General features: G+C 45.6%; 2 protein-coding genes across 13 annotated transcripts in view; both read right to left on the bottom strand.

Annotated features, from left to right (window-relative positions):
* Window positions 1–2,321: 2,321 nt before the first annotated feature.
* Window positions 2,322–23,463, bottom strand: part of epb41l2 (erythrocyte membrane protein band 4.1 like 2) — a 98,489-nt gene continuing 77,347 nt past the window's right edge. For 5 of the 12 annotated variants that reach the window (XM_029676880.2, XM_065026389.1, XM_065026388.1 and 2 more), the window contains 13 exons: window positions 21,783–21,955; window positions 19,087–19,181; window positions 16,130–16,183; window positions 15,978–16,010; window positions 15,347–15,409; window positions 13,671–13,829; window positions 11,503–11,565; window positions 10,530–11,174; window positions 9,175–9,303; window positions 8,998–9,096; window positions 7,397–7,477; window positions 6,486–6,601; window positions 2,322–3,388 (listed from right to left, as the gene is read on the bottom strand). In XM_029676880.2, the coding sequence (XP_029532740.2) occupies window positions 6,494–6,601; window positions 7,397–7,477; window positions 8,998–9,096; window positions 9,175–9,303; window positions 10,530–11,174; window positions 11,503–11,565; window positions 13,671–13,829; window positions 15,347–15,409; window positions 15,978–16,010; window positions 16,130–16,183; window positions 19,087–19,181; window positions 21,783–21,955 (1,702 nt within the window). In that variant the 3' untranslated portion in view covers window positions 2,322–3,388; window positions 6,486–6,493. The remainder of the gene's footprint in view (window positions 3,389–6,485; window positions 6,602–7,396; window positions 7,478–8,997; window positions 9,097–9,174; window positions 9,304–10,529; window positions 11,175–11,502; window positions 11,566–13,670; window positions 13,830–15,346; window positions 15,410–15,977; window positions 16,011–16,129; window positions 16,184–19,086; window positions 19,182–21,782; window positions 21,956–23,463) is intronic. The other 7 variants (XM_029676886.2, XM_065026391.1, XM_065026390.1 and 4 more) reach the window with 7 other exon arrangements.
* Window positions 16,604–19,080, bottom strand: LOC135574684 (uncharacterized). Its single transcript, XM_065026394.1, has one exon. The coding sequence runs from the start codon at window positions 17,725–17,727 to the stop codon at window positions 17,059–17,061; it is 669 nt and encodes a 222-aa protein (XP_064882466.1). The 5' UTR covers window positions 17,728–19,080; the 3' UTR covers window positions 16,604–17,058.

The raw sequence follows: 23,463 nt of genomic DNA, 5'->3' as shown, positions 1-23,463 counted from the left end.
ACACCTCAGGGATTTTTGTAAAACAGATTGCAATGATTTTATCAATTCAGATTTCGATTGTATTCTGATTAAGTATGGACTTCCACAACCATACATTCAGAGGTCAGTATAATAGCCCAGTCAAATCTAATTTGTGTCACAATCCTAAACTAAACAAACCAGTCAATAGACATTCACACAGATAACCTTTCAACAGCTTCACTCAAAATCTGTTTGGCCAATTCAAATCTCTCAGATATCTGCTTCAACAGATTAGATGTTTTCATCAAACCCCATACTATCTCAGAGAAATGGTAACTATCCAAAGTGACAGAGATTCTGTATGTTTATGATGTCGGAACAGGGTAACAGGGGCTCACGTCTGGATTGGCCCCCTAACACAGGTCCCAGGCTGGGTAAACTATTAACTAGGCAGCAGTAAATCCACTTAGTAATCACAGGGTTGTTTAAACAACCGCACAAAGTCCAAATCACCAGTGGTATTACTACATCAGTGTCACAGAGCCAAAGGCCTCAGTCTCACCAGTTACCACCATCAGTATGTCCAGCTTGGTGCTGTTTCTAAGAGAGGTTCTCAGGGAGGTCCCTGGATGGCTGCTGTGGTTTGGGGTCTTCCTGCCTGTCACTCTGCTGTTGATACAGATCATGGTTTACCTGAATTGGAAGCTGAAGGAAGGTAATTTAACTGCACTCTGCTTTATCTGTCATAACAGCTAACAAATTAGTGATTTTTGACAATATGCAATTAGATGAGACAAAGATTGTCAATATCTATATCTTCTTATTTGTCTGTAACATACTACTTGTAGAATATTGCTATTGGACAACTAGCCCGTGTAAACCTGGTATGATTTGACATGCATATTACAGCTGCATTGGCATAGAAAAATGACTACTTTTTAAACAAACACATATTTTTTTTAAACAGTTCACCCTGTCTGAGAGACCTGTAGCAGTCATTGGAAAGCTTCTTAATGTGGAGCTGGCCTGGCGGCTTAGTCACTGGTCATTATTTTCCCAACTTCGTCATTATTGATAGTATTACTGATGGAGCTCTGCCTCTCAGCTGGGCTCAGACCTCACAGCTGTCAAACCCTGCTGGCTGTAGACAGAGATGTGACCACACACAGATACAAAGAGACAGACTGACTATATTCTTTCTTTATCTCAGTAGAGGCAGAGTTGTCTGCAGCACCTTACCCCAGGGACATGGCCTCCAGGCAGCACAACAGAACCACATCACCCAGGCAGAGACGACGGGCTGGGGGGAGAATGTACACCTAAGAAGGGGAAGTGTGGATGGCCCCACGCTGGATATTGCCCTGCTGGGTACAGTACAGCCTTCTGAGAACTCATATGCAAACAGAACAGTGTCACAGTGAGAGTACAGTGGATGGAGATGCTGAATACAAGTACTGAGGACCTTCCACCACCAGATCATGGATAAAACACAAGCTAAGCCATGGATTGAGTGAAGCAACAACCAATATGGAATTCCAAATTACGGTTAACAAGGTGTTGGAATGCAGAGACAAAGTGCATTTTTTATTGCTGCAATTATAGTGTTTATTATACCTTTCTAAGAATGGTTCAAGATATTTTCAGAATATTTCCTTATGGTTGAAAAGGTTAAGAAACTGAGAAGTCCACAAAAAGCTTTTGTTAAAGGGATACTTCAGTGTTTTGGTATCTACTTCCACAGAGTCAGATTAACTTGTGGATACCGTTTTCATGTCTCTGCATGTAGTTTTAAGGAAGTTGCTAGCATGCTAGCAGATACCCATAGACTTCCCATGTATTGTATTAAAGAATGTCATTTTTATGATAACATATTTACTTAGGATCTCACTTGGTGAAGGCCAAAAGACTGAACATTGAATGCAACAACCATGTCTCTGTCACTAACAAATACAGTCATGGGTGGTAACTCTACAATTCATTCGAAAGGCAAGGCACTCTGGAAAATATGCAAATAAGCCTTTACAGTAAGAGGCACTTTGCAGTAGCATTATTAGTACAGTAAATCAAATACAGTAACAGTATTAGATACCATAAAATACAGTATGGTAAAACTGTTCCTTTTTATTTTACAGTAACTTATAGGAAACTGGCTGCCTGTAAGTTACTGTCTAAACAACTTTTCTTTTTGCACAGTGCATATTTTCTAGTGTGTAGTTCCAGTAGTTAGCTACATTGCAAAAAAAGTAATTAACTACTGAAAACACTAACTAGATTTGAATTTTGTTCAACTACCACCAAGCTACTGCAAAATGTAGTTCACTACTCCCTAACACTGGTAAAAAGGAACCAAACTCATCCAATCAGAGAATAACAACATTTTATTTCAACAGTGTTACACAGAGGGTGGGGTGGCTGTGGGGAGACAACATTTTAAAGCTGCTAAAAATCTAAGATTATTTGCTATACACTGGGCCCAAATAGCAAATTGGTGAGGTTTATCAGATTGCAGAGAGAGCTAAGGCCAGCCATCTTCTTTACCTACAGGTAAAAGATAAAAACAGTGGCAATTTTGTGTATTTCTTTTAGTTGTCAAAAAACCTCTGAAATATATTAAAAATATTTAAGAAGGGGCAAAAAAACACATCATCTAAATCAGTTTACTGATTGACAAAGAAAGATAGCAAAAAAATATATATGTTTCTACAAATATATTTCAGATTAATGATGCCAGAAAGTTATGGAAAAGCAAAAGTTTCCAAGCTGCCTAAGTGTTTCATGTTTTAAATGTAAATTTTGTTGTGTTTTTTTCTGAGGGAGGTACAGGAAAAGCACCTGCCCTTTAAAGGAATGTTTTTGTTATGACTGCATAGAGAAGAACATGTGTTGGCACTGTAGTGCAATGTACAAAATGACACAGCGCGTCGTCCTTTGCTAGTCCCTTGGAAACTCACCCAATTAAATACAATTAGCTGTTCCTCCTTTTCCCCAGAAACAGATAAAAATTTGACTCTAAGAGAACATGGAAGAAGACCAGGACCAAAGCTAATATAATATAATACCTGTCCACCTGCAACTGCATGAATACAGGAAGATAGATATTGAAATGACTTTCTCATAACATTACCCGTCTGTACATACTAGGAATGTGAATACTACTCAACAATAAAAATGACCACTTTTTGGTTCTAATAATGGCAGAATTTTTTTCTTATTTTTGCAAAAAGCACAAAACAATTTAAACACGCTACAAATGTTAGCTAAGTGGTTTTCTTCTGAGTGATAAAAAAAAAAGAAGGAACGTGTGCAATGAAACACAGGAGCTCAGCCTCGGGGTTGTCCGACAGTCTTCCCACCAGGTTGACTCTCGGTCTGGGAGATGACAGGAGGTTCTCAAACATCCAAGTATGAACTTCACAGGCTCTCAGCTCTGCGAAAGAGAAAGAATTGAAGGACTGAATATTCTATTCAACATGAAGGAGAGTTGAGTGCCACCAACTGGAGTCATTTTACAGAGAAGGTCCAACGTGTCTGGAGATTTATTCAAAATCACCTAAAATAACTTGGTATGGTAATGCAACTGCCTTGCACTGATTAACAGTGTATTATACAGTTGATCATATCTGCTATTTTGTTGCTCTTCTAATTTAATTAGGAAGATTTAATCAGCTTCGGCGAAACTGGCTGAATCGCCTTGAGCTAAAGAGCTACTACAGCAGAAATTGGATTCTCATTACATACTAGCCGAATGGGATTAAAAGACACCATGTCCCTAACGCAAGCCCCAAAACCAGGTAGTACTCCAGCGTCTGCTTCAAAGTCTTTTGATGAGCGAGGCATCTCTCACGTCCTGCCAGGTACAGTTCCTTCAGAAAGTATTCACACCCCTAGACCTTTTCCTCATGTTGTTGTGTTACAGCCTGAATTTAAAATGGATTCAATTGACTTTTTTTGTGTGTCACCGGCCTACACACACAATGTCAAAATGGAATTACGTTTTTACTGAAATGTCTTGAGTCAATAAGTATTCAACCCCTTTGTTATGGCAAGCTTAAATAGGTTCAAGAGTAAAGATTTTCTTAGCATGTCACACAAGTTGGATGGACTCACCCTGTGTGCAATAAGTGTTGAACATGATTTGTGAATGACAACCTCATCTCTGTACCCCACACATACAATTATCTGTGAAGACCATTCCGTCGAGCAGTGCATTCGAAACACAGATTCAACCATAAAGATCAGGGAGGTTTTCCAATGCCTCACAAAGACAGGCACCATTTGGTAGAGGAGAAAAAAAAATACAAAAAGCAGACGTGGAATACCCCTTTGAGCATGGTGACGTTGTTAATTACACTTTGGATGGTGTATCAATACATCCAGTCACTAGAAAGATACAGGCGTCCTTCCTAACTCCGTTGCCGGAAAGGAAGGAAACTGCTCATTGATTTCACCATGAGGCCAATGGTGACTTTAAAACAGTTAGAGTTTAATGGCTGTGATAGGAGAAAGCTGAGGATGGATCAACAACATTGTAGTTACTCAACAATACTAACCTAATTGACAAGAGTGAAAAGAAGGAAGCCTGTACAGAATACAAATATTCAAAACATGCATCCTGTTTGTGACAAGGCACTAAAGTAATAGTGCAAGACATATGGCAAAGCAATTAACTTTTGTCCTGAATAGAAAGTGTTATGTTTAGGGCAAATCCAATAACACATTACCGAGTACCACTCCATATTTTCAAGGATAGTGGTGGCTGCATCATGTTATGGGTATGCTTGTGATCGTTAAGAACTGAAGTTTTTCCAGGCAAAAAAACCCAAAAACATATGGAATGGAGCTAAGCACAGGCAAAATCATACAGGAAAACCTGGTTCAGTCTGCTTTCCACCAGACATGGGGTGATGAATTCACCTTTCAGTAGGACATAAGGTCAAATCTACACTAGAGTTGCTTATACCAAGAAGACATTGTATGTTCCTGAGTGGCTGAGTTACAGTTGACTTAAATCTGCTTGAAAATCTATGGCAAGACCTGGAAATGGTTGTCTAGCAATGATCAACAACCGATTTGACAGAGCTTGAAGAATTTTGAAAATAATAATGGGCAAATGTTGCACAATTCAAGTGTGGAAAGCTCTCTGCCAAAGGTAATTCTAAAATGTATTGACTCAGGGGTTGAATACTTTGGTTGAATCAATTTTCTTTTGTCCACTTTGACAGAGAATATTGTGTAAATAGTTTGCACAAAAAAAAATCTATTTTCATCCCACTTTGTAACACAAAGTCATGGGGTGTGAATACTTTCTGAAGGCTCTGTAGGTAGACAAGACAAAAGCACTCGATGATCTGACCACAAAATTCTCACTGAAGGTAAATACGCTGCTACACCAATCAAAGCGCCTTTCTATTCTCAGCAGCCGCTGCAGTCATGCTTATTTCCCCCAAATTCATAACTGGAGAGGATGACAGAACTAACAAGTGGGAAGGGCTGGCTCAGGCCGGAGGTCTATCGGGTCGTGGTGGAAACACATTTAGCACATTGTATTGCTGATGGATTTTAAGCAATAGCTTAACTGTAATGTAAACAAGTTCCTGTGCATTGGACGGCTGCCATGACGGTCTGAGCAAACGACCAATGGACATACCGCTAAATGGTCAGGGTGTAGGCAGAGCAATGAGTTGATTGGACAGAGTAATACAAAAGTAATCAAGGAATATTATCCACCAAGCACCCCTGAATCGACTATATTTAACAATTGTCTATGAGCCTCTGCCTTGCTGTGGGTACATTTGATCCCATTGTGTGAATCCATTTCTGGCTCCTATTTGATGGGCCCATAGATACTGATTTATGACTGAGTTGTATTCAAGACAATTCTCTGGGCTTGATCCAAGCTTCATGAGACTTCAATGGATTGGAATGGTTCCAACTCCAGGGGTTGACAAGGTCGAGTGGCTGTTGAAAGAGCTATTGTGAAGGGCTTTCACGCTAGCAACCCACAGGGAATATTTGTTTTCTCCTCCTCCATTACACCAATTAATTACCATTGTCATTAATCTGCTCTTCCTGTGTGTATGAGGGGTCATCTGTCTGGTGGAGAGTGTGCTTCCACAGTCTGCCAGTACTGTGCATATTAGAATACAGATAGTAACGTCACGAGGTTAGTAAAGCCAGTGAAACAAAACATTTTGACCAGAAAAAGTGACACATCTGCAGATGTTTGGTTTGCTGACATTTTGTATGAACTTTACAATTCGTCCAAAAATAGCTCAGTCATAAGTGCAGACAGAGGAAACATGGAGTTAAGAGAAAAGATGGAGATCTCAAAGAAAAAGACAAGGAGACAGTCAGTTCCACCCTGTGGGGGACTTACTTCCGGCAGATGCCTGTGATGCGCTGTTGGTTTGGGCTAGAAGGGCCACTGTAGAATCCTAACAGAGGGGGACTAACCTTTACCACTTACCCCTATAAACCCCCTAATCACCACACCCCTGGGCCTCCTGGTGGCTTCTGTTCCTTACCTGGCGCCTCAGTCCTCGCCCTCCTCTGCCAGCTCTGTCTCTTTGTGGACCACCACCCGAGTCACTGACATGTCAGGGTGCTGCTCTTTGGCTTCCTTTATAGCCTGGGCCAAGGCCTACCCGGGGTGGCAACATGCCACGGCAACAACACACCCAAAAGGAAAGGGAGACGATGGCATTAACGGAAATAAAGGAGAACAAAGGAACAGAAAAACAGACAAACAAAATGGAGGCGCTATGGATACAGATGAGAAATGTAGCAGCGACAACAACAAAAAAACAGCAAAACATAAAATGAAGACAAAGGATGGGAGGGTGGGGGGAGGAATGGAAAGCATGGCTTGGACATCTGCCCATGCTTGTGCCTTTGGGGTTTGGGAAGAACTTCTACTATGGAAACATATGTTGTTGTGAATTTTGGTGAGTTCTTTAGGGACCTCTTTGTGTGGAGTGTATCGGTCTACTGTACTCTTTGGCTTAATGACCAGATGAGCTCTCATACGGAGGTAAAAGACCCTTGCCACTATAAATCAGAGCGAGGTCTTTTCACAGGGATCGATGCATCTCTTTCAGCTGAGACATTGATTGAAAACACTTAAGTCCTCTTCTTATTGCCATTTCTAGTCTAAAGGAGCAGACACCAGAGATACTGGGCCACCACATTGAATTCTCATTCTTGCTAAAATGGCCAATAATATATTCTCTTAGATACACCACTTCACTGAACATATGAGCGCTTGACCTCAGTCAGTAGTATGGCACATTCTCATATCTCCATAAGTATAAAATGTAGGAAACATTTTGACAGAAGTGTAATAAGCCGACATCTTCCCTTCAGTAACACAAGCTGTTGTGGTGTGTAATTGGTCCCACCGGAGGACGTGTCTGATTGGTGACTGACTGACGCTCACCTGATCGTGGTCGATGTCCGAGTCTCCGGTGATGACAATGCGCTTCTCGATCCTGGTTTCTGAGAGGCCGCCTTTTAATGTCTGCAAACAGCCAGATGTTCAGGATAAGTGCACAGACGTACTGCACGAGTAAAACAACACATCCTTCAGGCCTCGGGTTTCCCAAAAGCACCTTTAGGCTAAGTTCATCGTTAGAACCATTGTAGGAGCATCGTTAAAATCTCAGAACTGTTTCCCAAAAACTATCGTTACTAAAGTTGCACTTGAAAATGCTTGTTATTTACAGACTGCCTCAAACCAGAACAGCTAAGTGCCTTGTTAAATGCTTTTTTGCCCTTCTGCGCCACTTGATACATAGCTCTCTTCTAAACATATAATCAAGCTGTTTATCTCTCTCTCTGTGTGACCGCTGATAACTTCAGAACTTAGTTTACTACAAATACAAAAGTTGCCAAAGTCTTTGCAATTGTTACAAACAAGCAAAGGGCAAATGAAAACGGAGATGACTGCATTAAAATATATATATACAGTATAGGCTACATAAGGCCTATATCAAAGCAAAGGGTGGCTACTTTGAAGAATCTAAAATATATTTGGATTTGTTTAACCCTTTTTTGGTTATTACATGATTCCATATGTGTTATTTCATAGTGTTGATGTCTTCACTATTATTCTACAATGTAGAAAAAAGTAAAAATAAAGAAAAACCCTGGAATGAGTAGGTGCCCAAACTTTTGACTGGTACTGTATTTCAATAATATTGAAAAACATTTCATGTTCAATCGAGTTCAATTGAGTTCTATTTAGCTAATTGTAGGCTACTGTCTGTCATTTTTCTCAATTTCATGATGTGTCGGCCTAACATGCACAATGATGTGGCCAATATTCTATTTAGTGCAGAGGATAGCCTAAGAATTAGAATAAGCTGCCTCAACATATATCTCACGAAGAGATGATCCGTCCTCAGTATTGTGAAATAATTATAATGTTAAGGTGAGACTTGAATGGGCAGCAAGGTAGCCTAGCGATTAAGGGCGTTGGACAAGGAACAAAGGCTGCTGGTTTGAATCCCAGAGCTGACGAGGTAAACATTTGTCGATATGCCCTTATGTAAAGGTCACTTAACCCTTGCATAAGGGCACATCGGAGTAGAGGTAAATCAGAATTCTTCAGCAGTCTGCTAGCAACACTGTCCACTGATGTTTGGGGTCTGTTGAAGCCAGGTGCGGCACACAAACTTGGCTTGAGCTTTAGCATCTACGAGTCTGCACCAAGTCACAACAGAGGAATTCTGCCTGGGCTGGGTAGGTGCCAGTCACAGCCCCAAGCATCAACACAACAGACTACAGAGCAGGCTGCTCTACATTTGCACACAGATTACACAGAATAATGCTGCCAGATGGGAATCCAATCCTCCCTGCCAGAGTCCACATACCATGGCGTTTACACAATACACCAGGGAGAGCTGGGCTGTTACCTTGCTGATGGATGTGGCTTTGAGGTTACCATGACAAAGTGTGCGGTTGCCACGGCGAAGTGTGCGGCTGCGCGGTTACCACGGTGACGCGTGGGGGGGGGTCACTGTGGTGACGTGTAGTTACCTTGGTGATGTGTGTGGTGGTGGTGGTGCACAGTGACTCTGAGGTAATGGTTTGGGCCGTCATGAGAACGCCTGGTTCTCCGTCTCCACTGCCGTCCAGCTGGAGAACACACACGGAGACAGTTAGAGCATCCTATCACCCGTCTAAACACTGGCCGTTTAGTGGTAGAGGGCCTACCTGTGCAGCCTCGTACGTGATGGTCTTTGTCTCGGTGTGCACGATGGGAACCTCCTTAGTGGCAATTTCGGTCTTCTGGGCCGCAAACGTGTCTGAGATGGTCACCATCTCGGTCTTCACCACAGGTGGCTGAGGAGGGGGTAGGGGGAGAGAGAGTCATGACAGAGACCCACACTTCACATATACCAAGGGCAAAGGCAAACACAGCACAAACCTCTAAAGAAGTAGGAACAGAACTCACGCACAGGCTGCAAATGAACGTTACAAAAATGCACAGAACTATAAACGACAATGTCTTTGGCGTAACCATGCAACCAAGCGCATGCAAGCAAAGTTACCTACTGAAAATGCAAAATGAAGCAAATGAAGCAAACGAAGCAAATAATAGAGGTTGTTGGAACTCTGATGTAACGGTACAATGCATTTTTGCTTTGATCTTTGCCACAGGCGACCAACAGCACAGCACGATACAGACATGCATTGACTTTCCCACAAATGAACGGCGTGACATTTAAGTAAGTGGTTGGGAGGATGAGTCCTTGAAGACCGCCAAGGCAGAGACAAAACCCAATTAATGCCAGTGACTCATCTCAACCAACAACTTAACCAAATAAAGACCCAATACAGGGAAGGGGACACACTTCACATGCTGTAACACACACACACACACTTCACATGCTGTAACACACACACTTCACATGCTGTAACACACACACACACACTTCACATGCTGTAACACACACACACACAAGTGCCATGCACTGCACAACAACGCCTCCACTCCCACGCAATTCTCAGCGCCATCTCTGCCAGTGCGTTCACAAACACAGGGACCAGGGCCGACACACACATATGTATAGTGTATATGTATGTTTACGTGCTCACAGTATGTATAATGTAAAGTAAAAACAAAACACCAACAGAAACGTGGTGGACTGAGAGGTGGCGATGATTACAGTGAAGTAGTCTGGGGGACAGATCCACAGTAGAGTAGGGCAGAGCTTTGACACAGATGCACAACGGAAGGTGCTGCTTGGGGGATGTTAGCCATTACTTCTTACGATTATCACTTATCATTTAACTTCCTTTAGCGAAAATTAGCCCAAGCGACCGCTGTGCAGGTGAAAGGCCTTCAGCCTTCCGTTGCTGTGGCGCTCAGGTGCTGAGCGTCAGGAGCACGGACAGACAGCGTAGAGAAGCAGCAGGCAGGTACAATATGAAGGTAGCTAGGTATGTAGTAGGTAGGTAGGTAGGTGGGTGGTGGTGGTCAGAAGTGCGTAGTATGCAGCAGCAGGCTAGGTGACGGGCCGTGCTCTGCACTACGCAGGTCTGGGAGACGGCAGCCATTCATTTACCTCAGAGCAACAAATAACCTGGGGGAGGCGCTCTGTCTCGGAGTGAGACGCGTCCCCGTTGACTCTGGGCTCCTCCTCCTCCTCTTCCAGGGCCACGGGGCCTTGATGGTCCTCGGGGGACTCGGCGTGCCCATTAGGGGCCTCGTCAGGGGTAACCAGGATGTCCTCGGGGCTCTCCTCCGCCACAGGGGCTAGTTGTGGTTCTGTCGCGGAGTTTTCTTCCACTACTGCAGGGACAGGCTGGGCCTTTACCTCGACCACTGGCTCTGGGAGTGGTTCTGCAACTGGCTCTTCATTGACTTGCTGTTCCTCCTCCTCCTCCCCTTCTTCCTCGGGCTCTTCTTTGATCTGGTCAACTGAGGCGCTGACGGTGACTTGCGGATGGTACTCCCCTGCCTCCTCCTCCTCCTCTTCTTCCTCACTGTCCGAGGACACGCTCACAGGCCTCTTCTGCTCTTCCATAACTTCGTCCTTGGGCTTCTCGACCTCAGACTCCACGGCGACGGGGGTGATCACCGCAGGAGTGGTTACGGTGACGGAACCTTTGGGGGCCACCCTGATCTCCTCGACGACTACCGTCTCTTCTATCTCAACCTCTGCTGCCTGCCATGCCGCCTCGCCGGATTTCTGTTTATCATCTGCGCTCTACACCAGAGAAGAAAAACAACAAACGGGATGGAGAGAGAACAACAAAGACGTAAAAGATGACCACACAACCCAACAAAGAACAACGACACCACCAACTGAAAAAAAGGCAACGCAACGAATATAAGGACGGATGGAAATGGCAACAGATGGAGAACGGGCAGCGTAACAGCAACCAGAAAAAGGAGAGAGGAATAGAGAGATGGATGACTAGAAGAAGAGATGGCTGAAATGAAAAAAGGAGAGATGAGCTGGAAGTTAAGTATATGTGTGGGAGGGAGATGGAGGAGGGGTGGGGGCAGTGTTAGATGGGGGGGGGGGGGACCACCTTGGCGACCGTGTCCACCGTGAGGTCAGGGGGAGGCTCCTGGGTTCTGGATGGGGAGCATCTCTGTGGAACGTAAAGGCAACCAACAGGCAGCGGTCACTCACACACACCAGCATGACATTAGGAATCACTAGGGTTACCATAGCACTGTACAGGTTCCCCGGGTTAGGAGAGAGAGACTGTCTCTCTCTCTCTCTCTCTCTGACATGCACAAAACATGACCACCTCACTACCCATCTGTAGGAAGGGACCCTTTAACAGTTCTATAGCATGTAAAACACATGTAGTAACACTGTCCACTCAAATGAGACAGAACACAAGCATTCAAAGAAAGAAATGGCATTTGACAGAAGCGTATGAAATGACAAGAAAATATTCATGCCAAAGTTTATGGCCAGCCTGGTTTGCTCTATAATCTCTTACAGCGTGTGTGCAAAATGAGTAGCTGCTTATATTATACTTGCATCATATTGTGCACTGCCAAGCCAACACAACTAGTCACCATAATAGGTGATACTACTTTAATTGTGTGTGGTAGTCGGGACTGGTCATGAACTTGGTGTGGCAGAGTTAGAGAGATGCACCATGGGACAATACATTAGTGGTCTCATGGGCAGCGACCTGATGTTTTGTTGGCTTTGATTCATCTGTACTGAGGAGCACCTCGGTAGTGAGTAGAGCCGAGGCCAGAGGGCCAGACGCAGTGACTACAGCGCCCTCTGCTGCTCGCCTAGTGGTAGTGCAGCCGGGATCAACCAGACCAGACTCGCAGGCAAATTTACTGAATAAAATGGAGGTCATTTCCTCTTCCAAGCTCTACACAGGTTAGAGAATGACAAAGCAAAGATGTCAGAGTTAGAGGAAGGACATACATTACTGGAGAGAAGGTAGTCTACACACACAGTGCAACGCAACAGAAGATATAGAAGTGCCCTTAAAACTATACAGTGGCTGAGTGATCGAGCAGAGTGATTGAGTGATTCAGTTTTGAGACAGGGATGTTGGAGGTGTGCGTTCTAGGAATGAGGCAGCACACATCGGTAACACAGACAACACACACACACTGTTTATCACACAGATCCAGGACCAGACCCAAGGCCTGCGTGTGAACACTATCACCTGCTTGTCGGGTGTAGAGAGAGTGACAAGAGTGACGAGTGAGAGGCAGGCATGCAGTACACCACTCAACACAGCCAAACACAGGTCTGAAACACAGGGTGGGAAAATCACAAGAGGAGCCACGTGAAGTAGGAACTCAAAAGTCAGGCTTGTCCAGCTGAAAGGAGGAGGAGCGCTTACACAGACGCACAAAGTGCAGTAAGCACAGAGTTGTGAAATTCAGCAGTGAAAGTTGCAGCTCAAAGAAAGAAAAGCACACTTTGGACAGCCCTGGGAAAGTACCAATAACAGTGGGCAAATAAAAGCGCTTACTCTGTGCATCATCAAACATAATAGGCAGGGCAAAACTTGAGGAGCGCAGAAAAACACAAGAGCGGAAGAACATTGGGTGGTGCAGTCTGACATAACGTGCATCTACGGCTCAGGACAGAAATACAGAGATCAGAGTGCTTAAGACGTGGACAGTCAGCCAGAGAACTAATCCGATCGGAGGCTGACCGTTCAGAACAGCAACAGTAATGAGATAAACTCAGCCAGCCATTGGCTGAGGGAGAAGAGGAGATGGCTCAGCCATTGGCTGACAAAAGAAGAATGGCATTTACAGGCAGACAGAAGAGCCCACAGAGGCCCCCTGTGTGACAGTTGGGATTATGGGTAATATCATTAAATCCACTTAACAGTCAGAGGGAGGTGAGGGAGAGAGACAGAGCACGAGAGAGAGAGCAGTATACTCTAGTGACGTGTAGAGGACTGACAGGTGTTGTTCTTAGAGAGCTGTTCAGGATAGCAGCAGGGCGGGGGGGGTTGCTGAGTGGAATTAGGACCACAGAGAGAGAGGGAGGAGGAATGGTGTTGCTTCTACATCCCAACTGTCACATCATAATACAACATCAAGAGAGCCAGAACCAGGGGAAGGAGGGCGGAGTCAGGGCCTCCCTGCAGGCTAGAGACAGATCGGAGAGAGGTGGAGACGAGGGAGGAGAGTAGAGGACATGCAGGCAGGCTGGCGGGACAGGAGGACTGGCGGTAGGACACGGCTGGACACGTACCCCTTGGGCCTGCAGACGCAGGCTGGTAGCCGGGCTGGCTGTGAGGCGCTTTTCCCACTGACTGGGACGCGGCTCAGGGGTGGCCTCCATAAAACTGCGCTTTAACTCGCTAATGCTAGCCTGATGTTTCAAAACATCCTCCTGAGTCTTATCCAGGTCCTAGTGGTGCCAGGAGGACGCCACACAGCCATGGTGCGGGGTGAGGAGAGGGGACAACAACAATGGACAACAGCTACATTAGTCTGGAAACCATGACAGTAACAGGATGGACGCCAAGCCTCACTGATTGCCCGTGTATGGCTAGTTTTAGTGTGTGTATGGGTGTACCATTTGTGACCGCATTCAGAATTATAGGCGTTTGTCGCTGTTTCCTACCTCACAGTTGGCTCAAATAAATAAATAAAATACATATTTTTTTGAACATGTGAACTTTCATATGGCTTAATTACAAACCTGTAGGGGATCCGTAAATATTAATACAAATATTACAATTATGAGCCTAGTTTGGCCAAGGAGACCTAGCTCCAAGTAATGAGGGCATTTCCTTATGAGCCACCAGGAGGCGCTATCACTCCACAGAATGTACAGGCTGGTAGTGGCACCTTTTCTTCACTGTATTTAGTGAGACTAAGAAATAATGGCCACACACCGTCCCAATCGTGACCTCACTCTAACGGATGACGATATCCAATTAAAAGCAGTCCGATTTCAAGTCGTTGTGAGCCCTTTTAGAGAATTGGAGGATGTAGAAAACATCCACACTGATCAAAGGTTGTGATGAGAGAGAGGCATCAGTGAGGTGAGGCTTTTGTCAAGAGTTTAACCCTTTAGTTCAGTAGTAGCCTACAACGTGAACGACAAAAACATGGAACTGCCAATGGAACCCAATCAGAGGAACCAATTTTCCCTTTGACACCGTTGAACAAGGGTTTCGCTTTAAATGTGTCTCGTCGTCACATTTCGACAGGTGTACATTTATACATGGCATAAAGCACATGCCGTTGCCATGGTGATAAGTGACAGAGTGTGGCTTCACTTGAAATACATTTACATATATTTTTACATTTTTTCCATTCAGCATACTCCAGAAGGTTTGAAACATTGTTCTCATTATCTACCCTTCATGAGTCTATTCCAGGTCATTTCTCCCATCATGACCCCGGTAAGGGAAGGTCATGATAAAAGAGTCGTTTATTTACGTTTAATAGCGTAAAAAGACATTCTAGTAATTACATGGCATAAGGCATCATGGCAGTTCCACGTTTTGGGGGCAGGTTTAGTTTGTTATTGTACCATTACAAATTCAAAACTCAAATCAAGCCAACCAAAGCAGGAAAATCCCTAAATGGGTTAGGGAAACAATATTAGTCGGATATCACCGGGCAATACTAAATAATATGTTCACAAAAAAATGTTTTGACTCAATAATAGGCCGGTAATCAGCGGCCACCCTCACCCCACTAAACACCGAACCCTGTTTCGGTCAGACATGCACCCAATCCCCATCCCTCATGCAGAATCATGCATTGGTGTTCAAACACATACAATCACACACACAGAGCCTGAGAGTGAGAGGTAGACCGGAGTAGTCAGCCTGGGACAGGAGCCAAGAGGACACAGGCTTGGGCTTTGATTCCCTTTAGTTAGGCGCCAATAGTCATTATAGTCATACCAACCTCCAACATTAAATTGCTATGCCTGACATATATATTTTCCCCCTGCACTCTCAACCTTCCGCTCTGTGGAATCAAAAAATGAAGACATGAGGCATTTTGTGCAACAAAAAAAATAATAAAGAGTAAATCAAATGCAGCCAGAGGTGAGACCCTGTGCAGTCAGGACAGATCCAGTACAGAGGCTGTGGGGACAGGGCCACAAGCACACTGGACCCTCTCCAAACCACACTTCACCGTAGCTGTGTAGTGATCAACTCTAATACTAAAATGTGGACATAAGAGAACACTTAGTCCTCACAATGTGGAGCTCACTTGGGGGTTTAACCCTTAGAATGCTGCAGCTAAGGCAAGCCTATCCGGAACAATGTCCTAAACCGTAGTATGTGCAGCTTTGGTGGCGCGTGGTTGGACAGCAGTGTGTTGTACTCCTTTTCCCCCTGGAAATAAAAAGCACCAAATACATCCCAGATCACAGTGGCACCAGCACTAAAGAGATAAAGAAATCAACAACAAAGCATACATTCCTGCAGCAAAAGTCAAACCCAGGCTACAAAATGAGGCGCAGAGAGGATGTGGAAAACCCCAGCTGATTTACAGACAAATACACCATCAAACAACCAATCAAATCAACCTGTTGGGAGGAGTCTGGCTCATCTCCTTTCATCTACGAGTGCCAAGGAGAAGAGGACATGTTAGTTTGACACCTGCACTGCCCATACCGCTCTGTATAAATGGTGTTATAGATCATCTTAAAAAGGTGCAGTACGACGGGCCCTCACAGACCTCAGTGCCCTCAGTAGGTGTGGCCGCCGCCCCTTCGCTAGGCTCCTCCTCTACCTGCATGTAGTGGGAATGGTTTTTGTTGGGAGAAAGAGAAGGTGAAATGGATGATGGGAAAGGCCGATTCCCAGCAGCACCACATAAAGGTGCGATGTCATGTGATTGAGGGAGGAGCAGCCAGGCTCCGCCCACATGAGAGTAAGGCATGATTGGACGGAGGGGGGGTGCACATGCTGGCCTTGGCTGGGATACTGGGCGGCGGTCTGGTCTTGTTTCTGTGTAGAGCTGATTTTACGGTTTTTTGTGTATTTTCTACCGTGTGTTTTTTTTTTTTACTGTTTTCAAAAAATTGTGAGAAACTCTGGCATATTAAATGGCGACTAATAACACTGATCAGGACAGGGGCAGGGAGTGAAACGCTGCAATAACGTCCTTATAGGCCAAAAGTAGCTTGATAACAGACATATACTGAACATATTCACACATCTAGCGGTTTATCAACATTTCCAGCGTATGATGACAGGAATTTATCATTTTACAACACTAAAAAGTTGTACAAGGTATCCTTTTCCTCTTATTCATTTAACAAAAATGATTCATGACAGAGCAGCCAATACTAGTACAATATGATTTCTAATTTAAGATCTCTGGAGATTGGCGAAAGATTACAATTCAATTTGGTCATTTTACACAGAAAATCAAGGGTTTGGAGAAGGAAAACGGAGAGAGAAACATATCAGGGAGGGAGTGCAGAACACAGAGGTGAGGTAGTGACATGGTGCCACTTAAGGCCCCTACACACCCTACGCAAACAAAGTGACGGAGCGTCGTATGCGATTCGTTCCAAAATTTGACCCGCACAAAATAGTGTGTAGAAGTACGTAGAGAACGACGCGCCGTCGCTGCGTTGGCGTAAAGTGTCGTAGCGGTCTTTAGGCAGCAGGGTCACACAGCTCTTCCTGCAGCAGGGAAGTGTGTGTGTCAGTGTTTTTGTCTGAGCAGAGCCTGGCCACGGGGGCGGGCGCCTTGGGCTCCAGATAGCACAGCGACAAGGCCAGGGGCAGGGCCAAGAGGAAGGCCAGAGCCAGGGACTGGGAGGCAGACAGCAGCACAGCCAAGATGAACATGAAGGAGGGCACCAGGGAGGGGGAGGAGAGGGGCAGGAAGCGCTGCAACCCCGCGGGGACCAAGCAGGCAGCACAGTCCTGGGGCAGACTGGGAAAGCAGAGGTAGCCGTCCTCATCCAGCAGAGAGAAGGGAAGGAGGCCCAGGCGCAGGCCCGTCAACATGCCCAGCAGGGAGAGGCCCAGCCTGGATTGAGCGGCAGCCTTGGCCTGGGCAGGTGACCCTTCCTGGGGTTCTGAGCTACAGGCCAGGGGGGAGGGGGGAGGAGAGGCCTCTAGAGGCTGGTGATGGTACTGCTCTGCTGCAGCCAAGCTGTCTGCATGCTGCTGCTGGGTACAATCAGGGTCCCAGATACCCGGGTAGTCCCTGTCCCCGTCCTCCGAGATGTCGGACAGAATGTCCAGCTCAGAGATGGTGTCCAGGATGGGAGGAAGGGATGAGATTGAGGAGGAGGAGGAGAAGGACAGGGGGAACATGAAGATAGACTGCACAGTGAGGGACCATCGTTTCCCCGCCGCAGAGAGAGAAAGAGAGCAGTCCACATGTAGACACCATGCAGGGAGGGGCCAGTAGGGGAAACGCAAGCAAAATCACAACCCATAAAATAAAATAAATGTGTGTGAGAAATTATAAAACAGTAACAGGATAGAGTGCACAGGAAAAGAGAGGAGAGGGGGAGAGAGAGAAACACACTATTAGTCAGTGAGACATGTCAAGTCAGGGGTGCAGACAAGAGGTCACAGAGAGGGGGCAGAGGAAAAGGTCAGGGGTCAGGAGGTGCTGGAGAAAGAGGGCGGGTGGGGTGTGAGGGAGGTCAATCACATTCTACAACTGTACAACAGGATTAGAGCTGGCATCATTAGTGGATAGAGACGCAGACTGAAGTCAGAAGAGATAACGGGGGGGAAGAAACCCCAAAACAGGAAGGTGTTTGAGATCGAGTTAGAGCACCGTCGTACTCCGGTTGTCCTCATTCAAATCAAATTCAAAACTCAAAGTACTTTGAGCTCTGTCCTCTTAACAACATGTTCACTTCCTGAGAACCATACATCTACCCTGCCATGGCAGGACAACATCTGCCGGACAAAAATCCACTTAGTGGAGTCTCGATTAATAATCACATTTGCAAAGGGGGGGGGGGGGGGGTCCCATGGTCCTATCGGGATACATTACCCCTAGTACAACTAAGACAGTGTGCCCAATGAACTGGGCTTTATCACAGAAGAGATGAGCCTCTGAATTCTTTGCGCTCAGTACCACAGGTTACATAACGAACTGAATACATGGCTTTCATGGCCAACTCACTGTAAGACTGAATAAGATCCTTTATACAGCTACCAAATGTCAAGCCAGTCTTAAACTCTTCCAATAGGAACTAGCAGGGGCACGGAGCAGACAGTTCAGAATGGCATCCTATAGCTACAGCTAATTCAATTCAACTATACACTGCTCCAGCGGCTGTTGTTTTGACTACTGGGCTGAATGGGGGGTTTGTTCGGTAGATTTGTCAAAACGCAAAGAAACACATTACACAGTAGATCTTTTGAGGAGGGGCGGGGAACGTGACAAAACCAAATACACAAAGATTAAGTCACTATACTGGTTGGTTTACATAAAATCCAACAAACAGAACAATAGGCTAGTTATTCTAAGCTAAACAGTAGACATACAATGAATTGAGTTCCCCTGTAGTGAAACCTTGGGGGCATTTCTTTGAGACAAATGAGATTAGGAACAGACAGACAATTCAGTCCCGGTCCAACAACGGGATGTCTCATTCTACCTAGAGAGAGAGGAGAGACCGAGTGTGAACATCCCCCTGCCTCCTCTCTCACCTTGGAGTCAGAGGAGAGTTCCAGGCCAGGCTCCCTGCCGTTCTCCCCAGAGGTGGGGGGTGACTCCTGGGCCTCGGTCACGTTAATCATTGGAGCTAGAGGGGCACAGAGGAGACAACACACACAGCTTTATATAACAACTATATTCTCCATTCTTTTACGCATACTTCCGAATGATATTCAGCTCAGCACATCAATTCTAATGTCAACTCGTGATAAAAATACAAAATCGACAGTCACATCACAATATCGTTATGTTTTGTTAGGTAGCGTTAGCTAGCACTAGTTGGCTAAACCTGCTGTTCTCCATCTTTAAAGAAAGAAAAAAAATATATATATATAGACCCAACATGTTTTCGGCCCTTTTTTTTATCGAAGACTAATTGTCTCATGCTCTCTCACCTCTCTGCAGCAGACATATGCTGAGCAATATGTTTGGAACATCGAATCGCATATAATAAAATCGCAGTATCAAACCGCAACACATATAGAATCGTGAGAATCACAATACATATCATGAAGTCCCTGGAAGACCTAAAGTCAACACCTGGCCAGCAGAGGGCACTCTAACCACAGAGCACAGTTTAATCTGGTTCATATGAAAGAAGACCATGAATGCACAGATTCATAGTACATACCAGACATGGCTATTTGGTTTAGCTATAGTATAGGCCTACTTCCAATAGCTATTCAGTTGAAAAGAGCTCAGAGAAAAATTACACAGCATCAGTTCTTTGGTTAAATGCTAGATCTATGTGAAACTACAGTAATTGACATGTCATGAATAGCAGTAGTGTACAGTAGTGGATTTCGTAGTCTTGAGGTTTAGTTGTGAGGGTTTGATATGGTGGCGGTGTGATATGGAACCTGTTATCATCTGTAACCGACCATGCCACCCACAGCACAGCCGCCACTCCCTGTATTGTTGTGCCATGTGTTGGGGGAAGAGAGAATAATTGATCCAGAAACCAGAACCAAATTCTCCTCAGCTAGGGCCGCCTCGTTCAGAATCCCAGTCCCGGTCCCATACCAGCTGTGACCCTCTCTAAAGCTCTGGGGGATTACTGGGTCTGGGGGCCCTAATCAGGGGCCAGATCTTTGTCTCAATCAGAGCACAGAGAAGACTCCACAGCTGGCCAGACGGAGAACAAATGGTTCCCGACGTCTCTTCTCTTGATCGCCTCTACTACGGAGGGGCTAGAGGGAATTAATAGTATAGAGCATTGATGGTGAACGATCAAGAGGCTCCTCAGAGAGGATCTACATACAGGAGTGGAAAGGAGGGAAGAAAGCAAAGAATGGAGATTCCAGAGCAGGCCAGGTTAGCCCACAGCTGGACAGAGTAGAGTAGAGTAACCCTTTAATAATGAATGGCCCTTGTGCACTCGGGGTATTTGGGATATTTGATTTAGTTATCCTAGTACCTTCAGATCTTCAAGCTAGACAGAGGGAGGAAGAAGGGCAAAAGCCCTCGCCTCATTCAATCGTTGTAGGCTACTCACGGCAACGTAGAGTATTGAGTAACCAACATTCATTTGGTGATTCATGTTTGTCGAGCTAGTACTCTCCTCCTGGATTAGTGCTGATGTAGTGGGAAGCAAAATGCAGATGGGTAAATACTACACGCTATTCGCTCTGTCACAGGAACCACCGTACATGTTCAAGCTTAGATTCCCGGGTTTAATTACAACAACACTTGCAGCTACAGCATCACCTGCATTTAATCTTCATGGCAGCCTGCTTGAAGGCTACAGTCCAGTACTACTGCATTTCAGTCTAATTCCCCAAATCAACTGGACACTAAGTTTTGCTCAGAGCAAGTTCTAGAACGGTTTCAATGGTTGAAAATAGGCCTAATGACTGACAACATCCTTCATGCGTGCAATTGCTTTACTGGCACTGTTTCTTTCCCGTGGTAAATGTATAGTGTCACGTATACAGCAGGGGTCCAGCCATTGAAACACTTTTGAAATCCCCTGGTCAAGACGAATGAGTCCGGATTCATCCCCAGTAATTCCCAAACAAAGGGAAACAGATGTTGGAGCCATTTCCCATATCTAACCAAATGCCCATGATGGGGAGGAAGTCATGCATACAGCTAGCTACACACACTCACTGGCTGACCCCGTATAGGACACTGGCTCCGCTCTAAACACTTTAGACGAGACGGTTTGAACAAACTAGGAGGATGGTGTTAGTGTGCTCTAAACGTTAACAATTGATTGGGACGAAACAGAACGCATGCTGAGGCATGTTGAGGATTGCGGTCATACAGAGTCATCTGAACAGGGTTGTGTTTCTTTTTGTACGTCTCACTGTAATGGTTTCCCTCCGACCTTGCGGGTCCTTTGTTACGTTCCCTCCTTCGCTCCCTCTCTGGTTTGGAGTGTTTCCCCAGCAGTTTCTCTAAATATCTCTTTGATGACGAGGCCGGGGGGGTGGTTCTGTGACGTCCCCCTACGGCGTTTGCCTTGAGCGGACTGAATGAGAGCTCCCTGATGGTCACACAAAGAGACTTACTGCTTGTTACTGCTTGTGAAGGCCGGGTGTAGAGACCATATTCCACCGAGTAACACTCTCCACTCCTCCTGCAGAGATAGCTATGGACTGACTCAGCGGAGCCCATAGTTTAAGGTAGTGGGCATAGTAATATGGCATCCCAAATGTGTGTGTGTTTGTCTAGTGCCACGGCCTACCTCCATCCAGGCTTCGTGAGATACGCTTGCTGGAGGTGCGCTCGAAGTAGGGTGCCGGCCTGTCGATGAGGGTGCTGGCCTGTCGTGTCTGGGCCTGGGTCCGCCCACTGTATCGGAACTTGGAGCCCAGCGTGAGAAACTTGGCTTTAATGGGTGCTTCTGGAGTCATCAACCTAGAGCGAGAATGGGACCAAAATAAGATCAATACTATTCTGAAAACAAAACTTTTTCATATCCAGTTTAGTGGCAGTATGCAAAATTTATTTCAGTTTACTGGAAGACTGTGAGAGTAGATCGATTTTTCATTGGAAGAAAGCCTAGTACTCTATTTCATGCCAGTAAACTGGGACCACCGCTGAAGCCAAAGTGATAAACATAACCTCTCTATTTACACACAGAGATGGCTAAGGATGAGTCATGAAGACGCAGGTATAAGGGATCCATTCAACAGTCTCATTGTTTGTCAGTGACCGTAAGTAAACACAGCTGTAAAGGGCGCCGAACATTTAGCTGTCTCTTATTCCCCTTAGCTGTCTCTTATTCCCCTTAGCTGTCTCTTATTCCCCTTAGCTGGCTCTTATTGCCCTTAGCTGTCTCTTATTCCCCTTAGCTGTCTCTTATTCCCCTTAGCTGGCTCTTATTCCCCTTAGCTGGCTCTTATTCCCCTTAGCTGGCTCTTATTCCCCTTAGCTGGCTCTTATTCCCCTTAGCTGGCTCTGCTCTGAGTCACAGTTGTGTTTGGGACTAAATATTATCGGGAGACAGAGGTGGGACAAAAACACAAACCTCCCTGCCCCTATCCTTAATCTCCTATGGCGACAGGGCTTTCCTGCCCGTCCAGCTCCCCCCATTCACTTCGCAGAGCCCCTTAAATCAGACATTTTTCGCGCGCAGACAGACAGCAGAAGTTCCTTTAAACAGGCCCGTGCCCAGCCTGAGGGGCCGGCAGGCTGGAGCAGAGGGGAGGCACTCAGTCCAGATGTCTCTGGCGTCGTCTTAGTGGTGTCAGGTTTAGCCACAGTGGCGTCCATAAAGTGAGGCAATTGCTCTCTGCTCTTCTACAGGCACATTGGGGCGGCGGTCTGTTGTTTAAACACAGGGGCGTGCAGGTCAGAGCTGATTTCAACCCCATTCAAACATGCTGACCCTGGGCGTGCTGCTGGTGTGTCAGGGTCTCTGTAGATTCCATCATGATCTCAGCATCCCCGGCACGACTTCTCCATCCCAGCACAGCCAGGGCCTGGGTCTGACATGACATCATGCCTTCACAACACAGTCCAAAAGAAGCCGCTATTTGATCAAGCTCTTTGGCCCCAACCGATATTGACCAGGCTGATTAAAGCTCTCATTGGTATTGATATCAGTGTACAAGACCATTAAGATGGCAGTTTAAGGAGAGTCATTATTAGGAGTTGATTTAGCACACAGAGGATCTGAATCATAGAGGAGAGAGGTGCTATTGGGCTTTGGCTATTAGTGGTTGAGTAGACGGCAGCGAGCAATTTTTTTGCTTTGCATTTGTTGAGGCTTTGGCTCCCCTCCTTGTCATCTGTGCCAAGAACAACATAGCTCGATTAAACAGCCGAGGATCTCCATGGCGAATCTGGTTCCAATTTGCCATATGGGCCGACACTCCTCTTACAAACTGTCAAACAATGCAAGGCGCCGCAGGTGGGATTTA

This window comes from Oncorhynchus nerka, linkage group LG13, assembly GCF_034236695.1.
Source record: "Oncorhynchus nerka isolate Pitt River linkage group LG13, Oner_Uvic_2.0, whole genome shotgun sequence".
NCBI lineage: Eukaryota > Metazoa > Chordata > Actinopteri > Salmoniformes > Salmonidae > Oncorhynchus > Oncorhynchus nerka.
Note: the sequence above shows the minus strand (reverse complement) of the source record. Positions and strands in the feature narration are given on the sequence as shown.

Bases quoted from the DNA above. Each gene is read 5' to 3' on its own strand.
- LOC135574684 (XM_065026394.1), bottom strand. From the start codon at position 17,727: ATGTTCCCCCTGTCCTTCTCCTCCTCCTCCTCAATCTCATCCCTTCCT.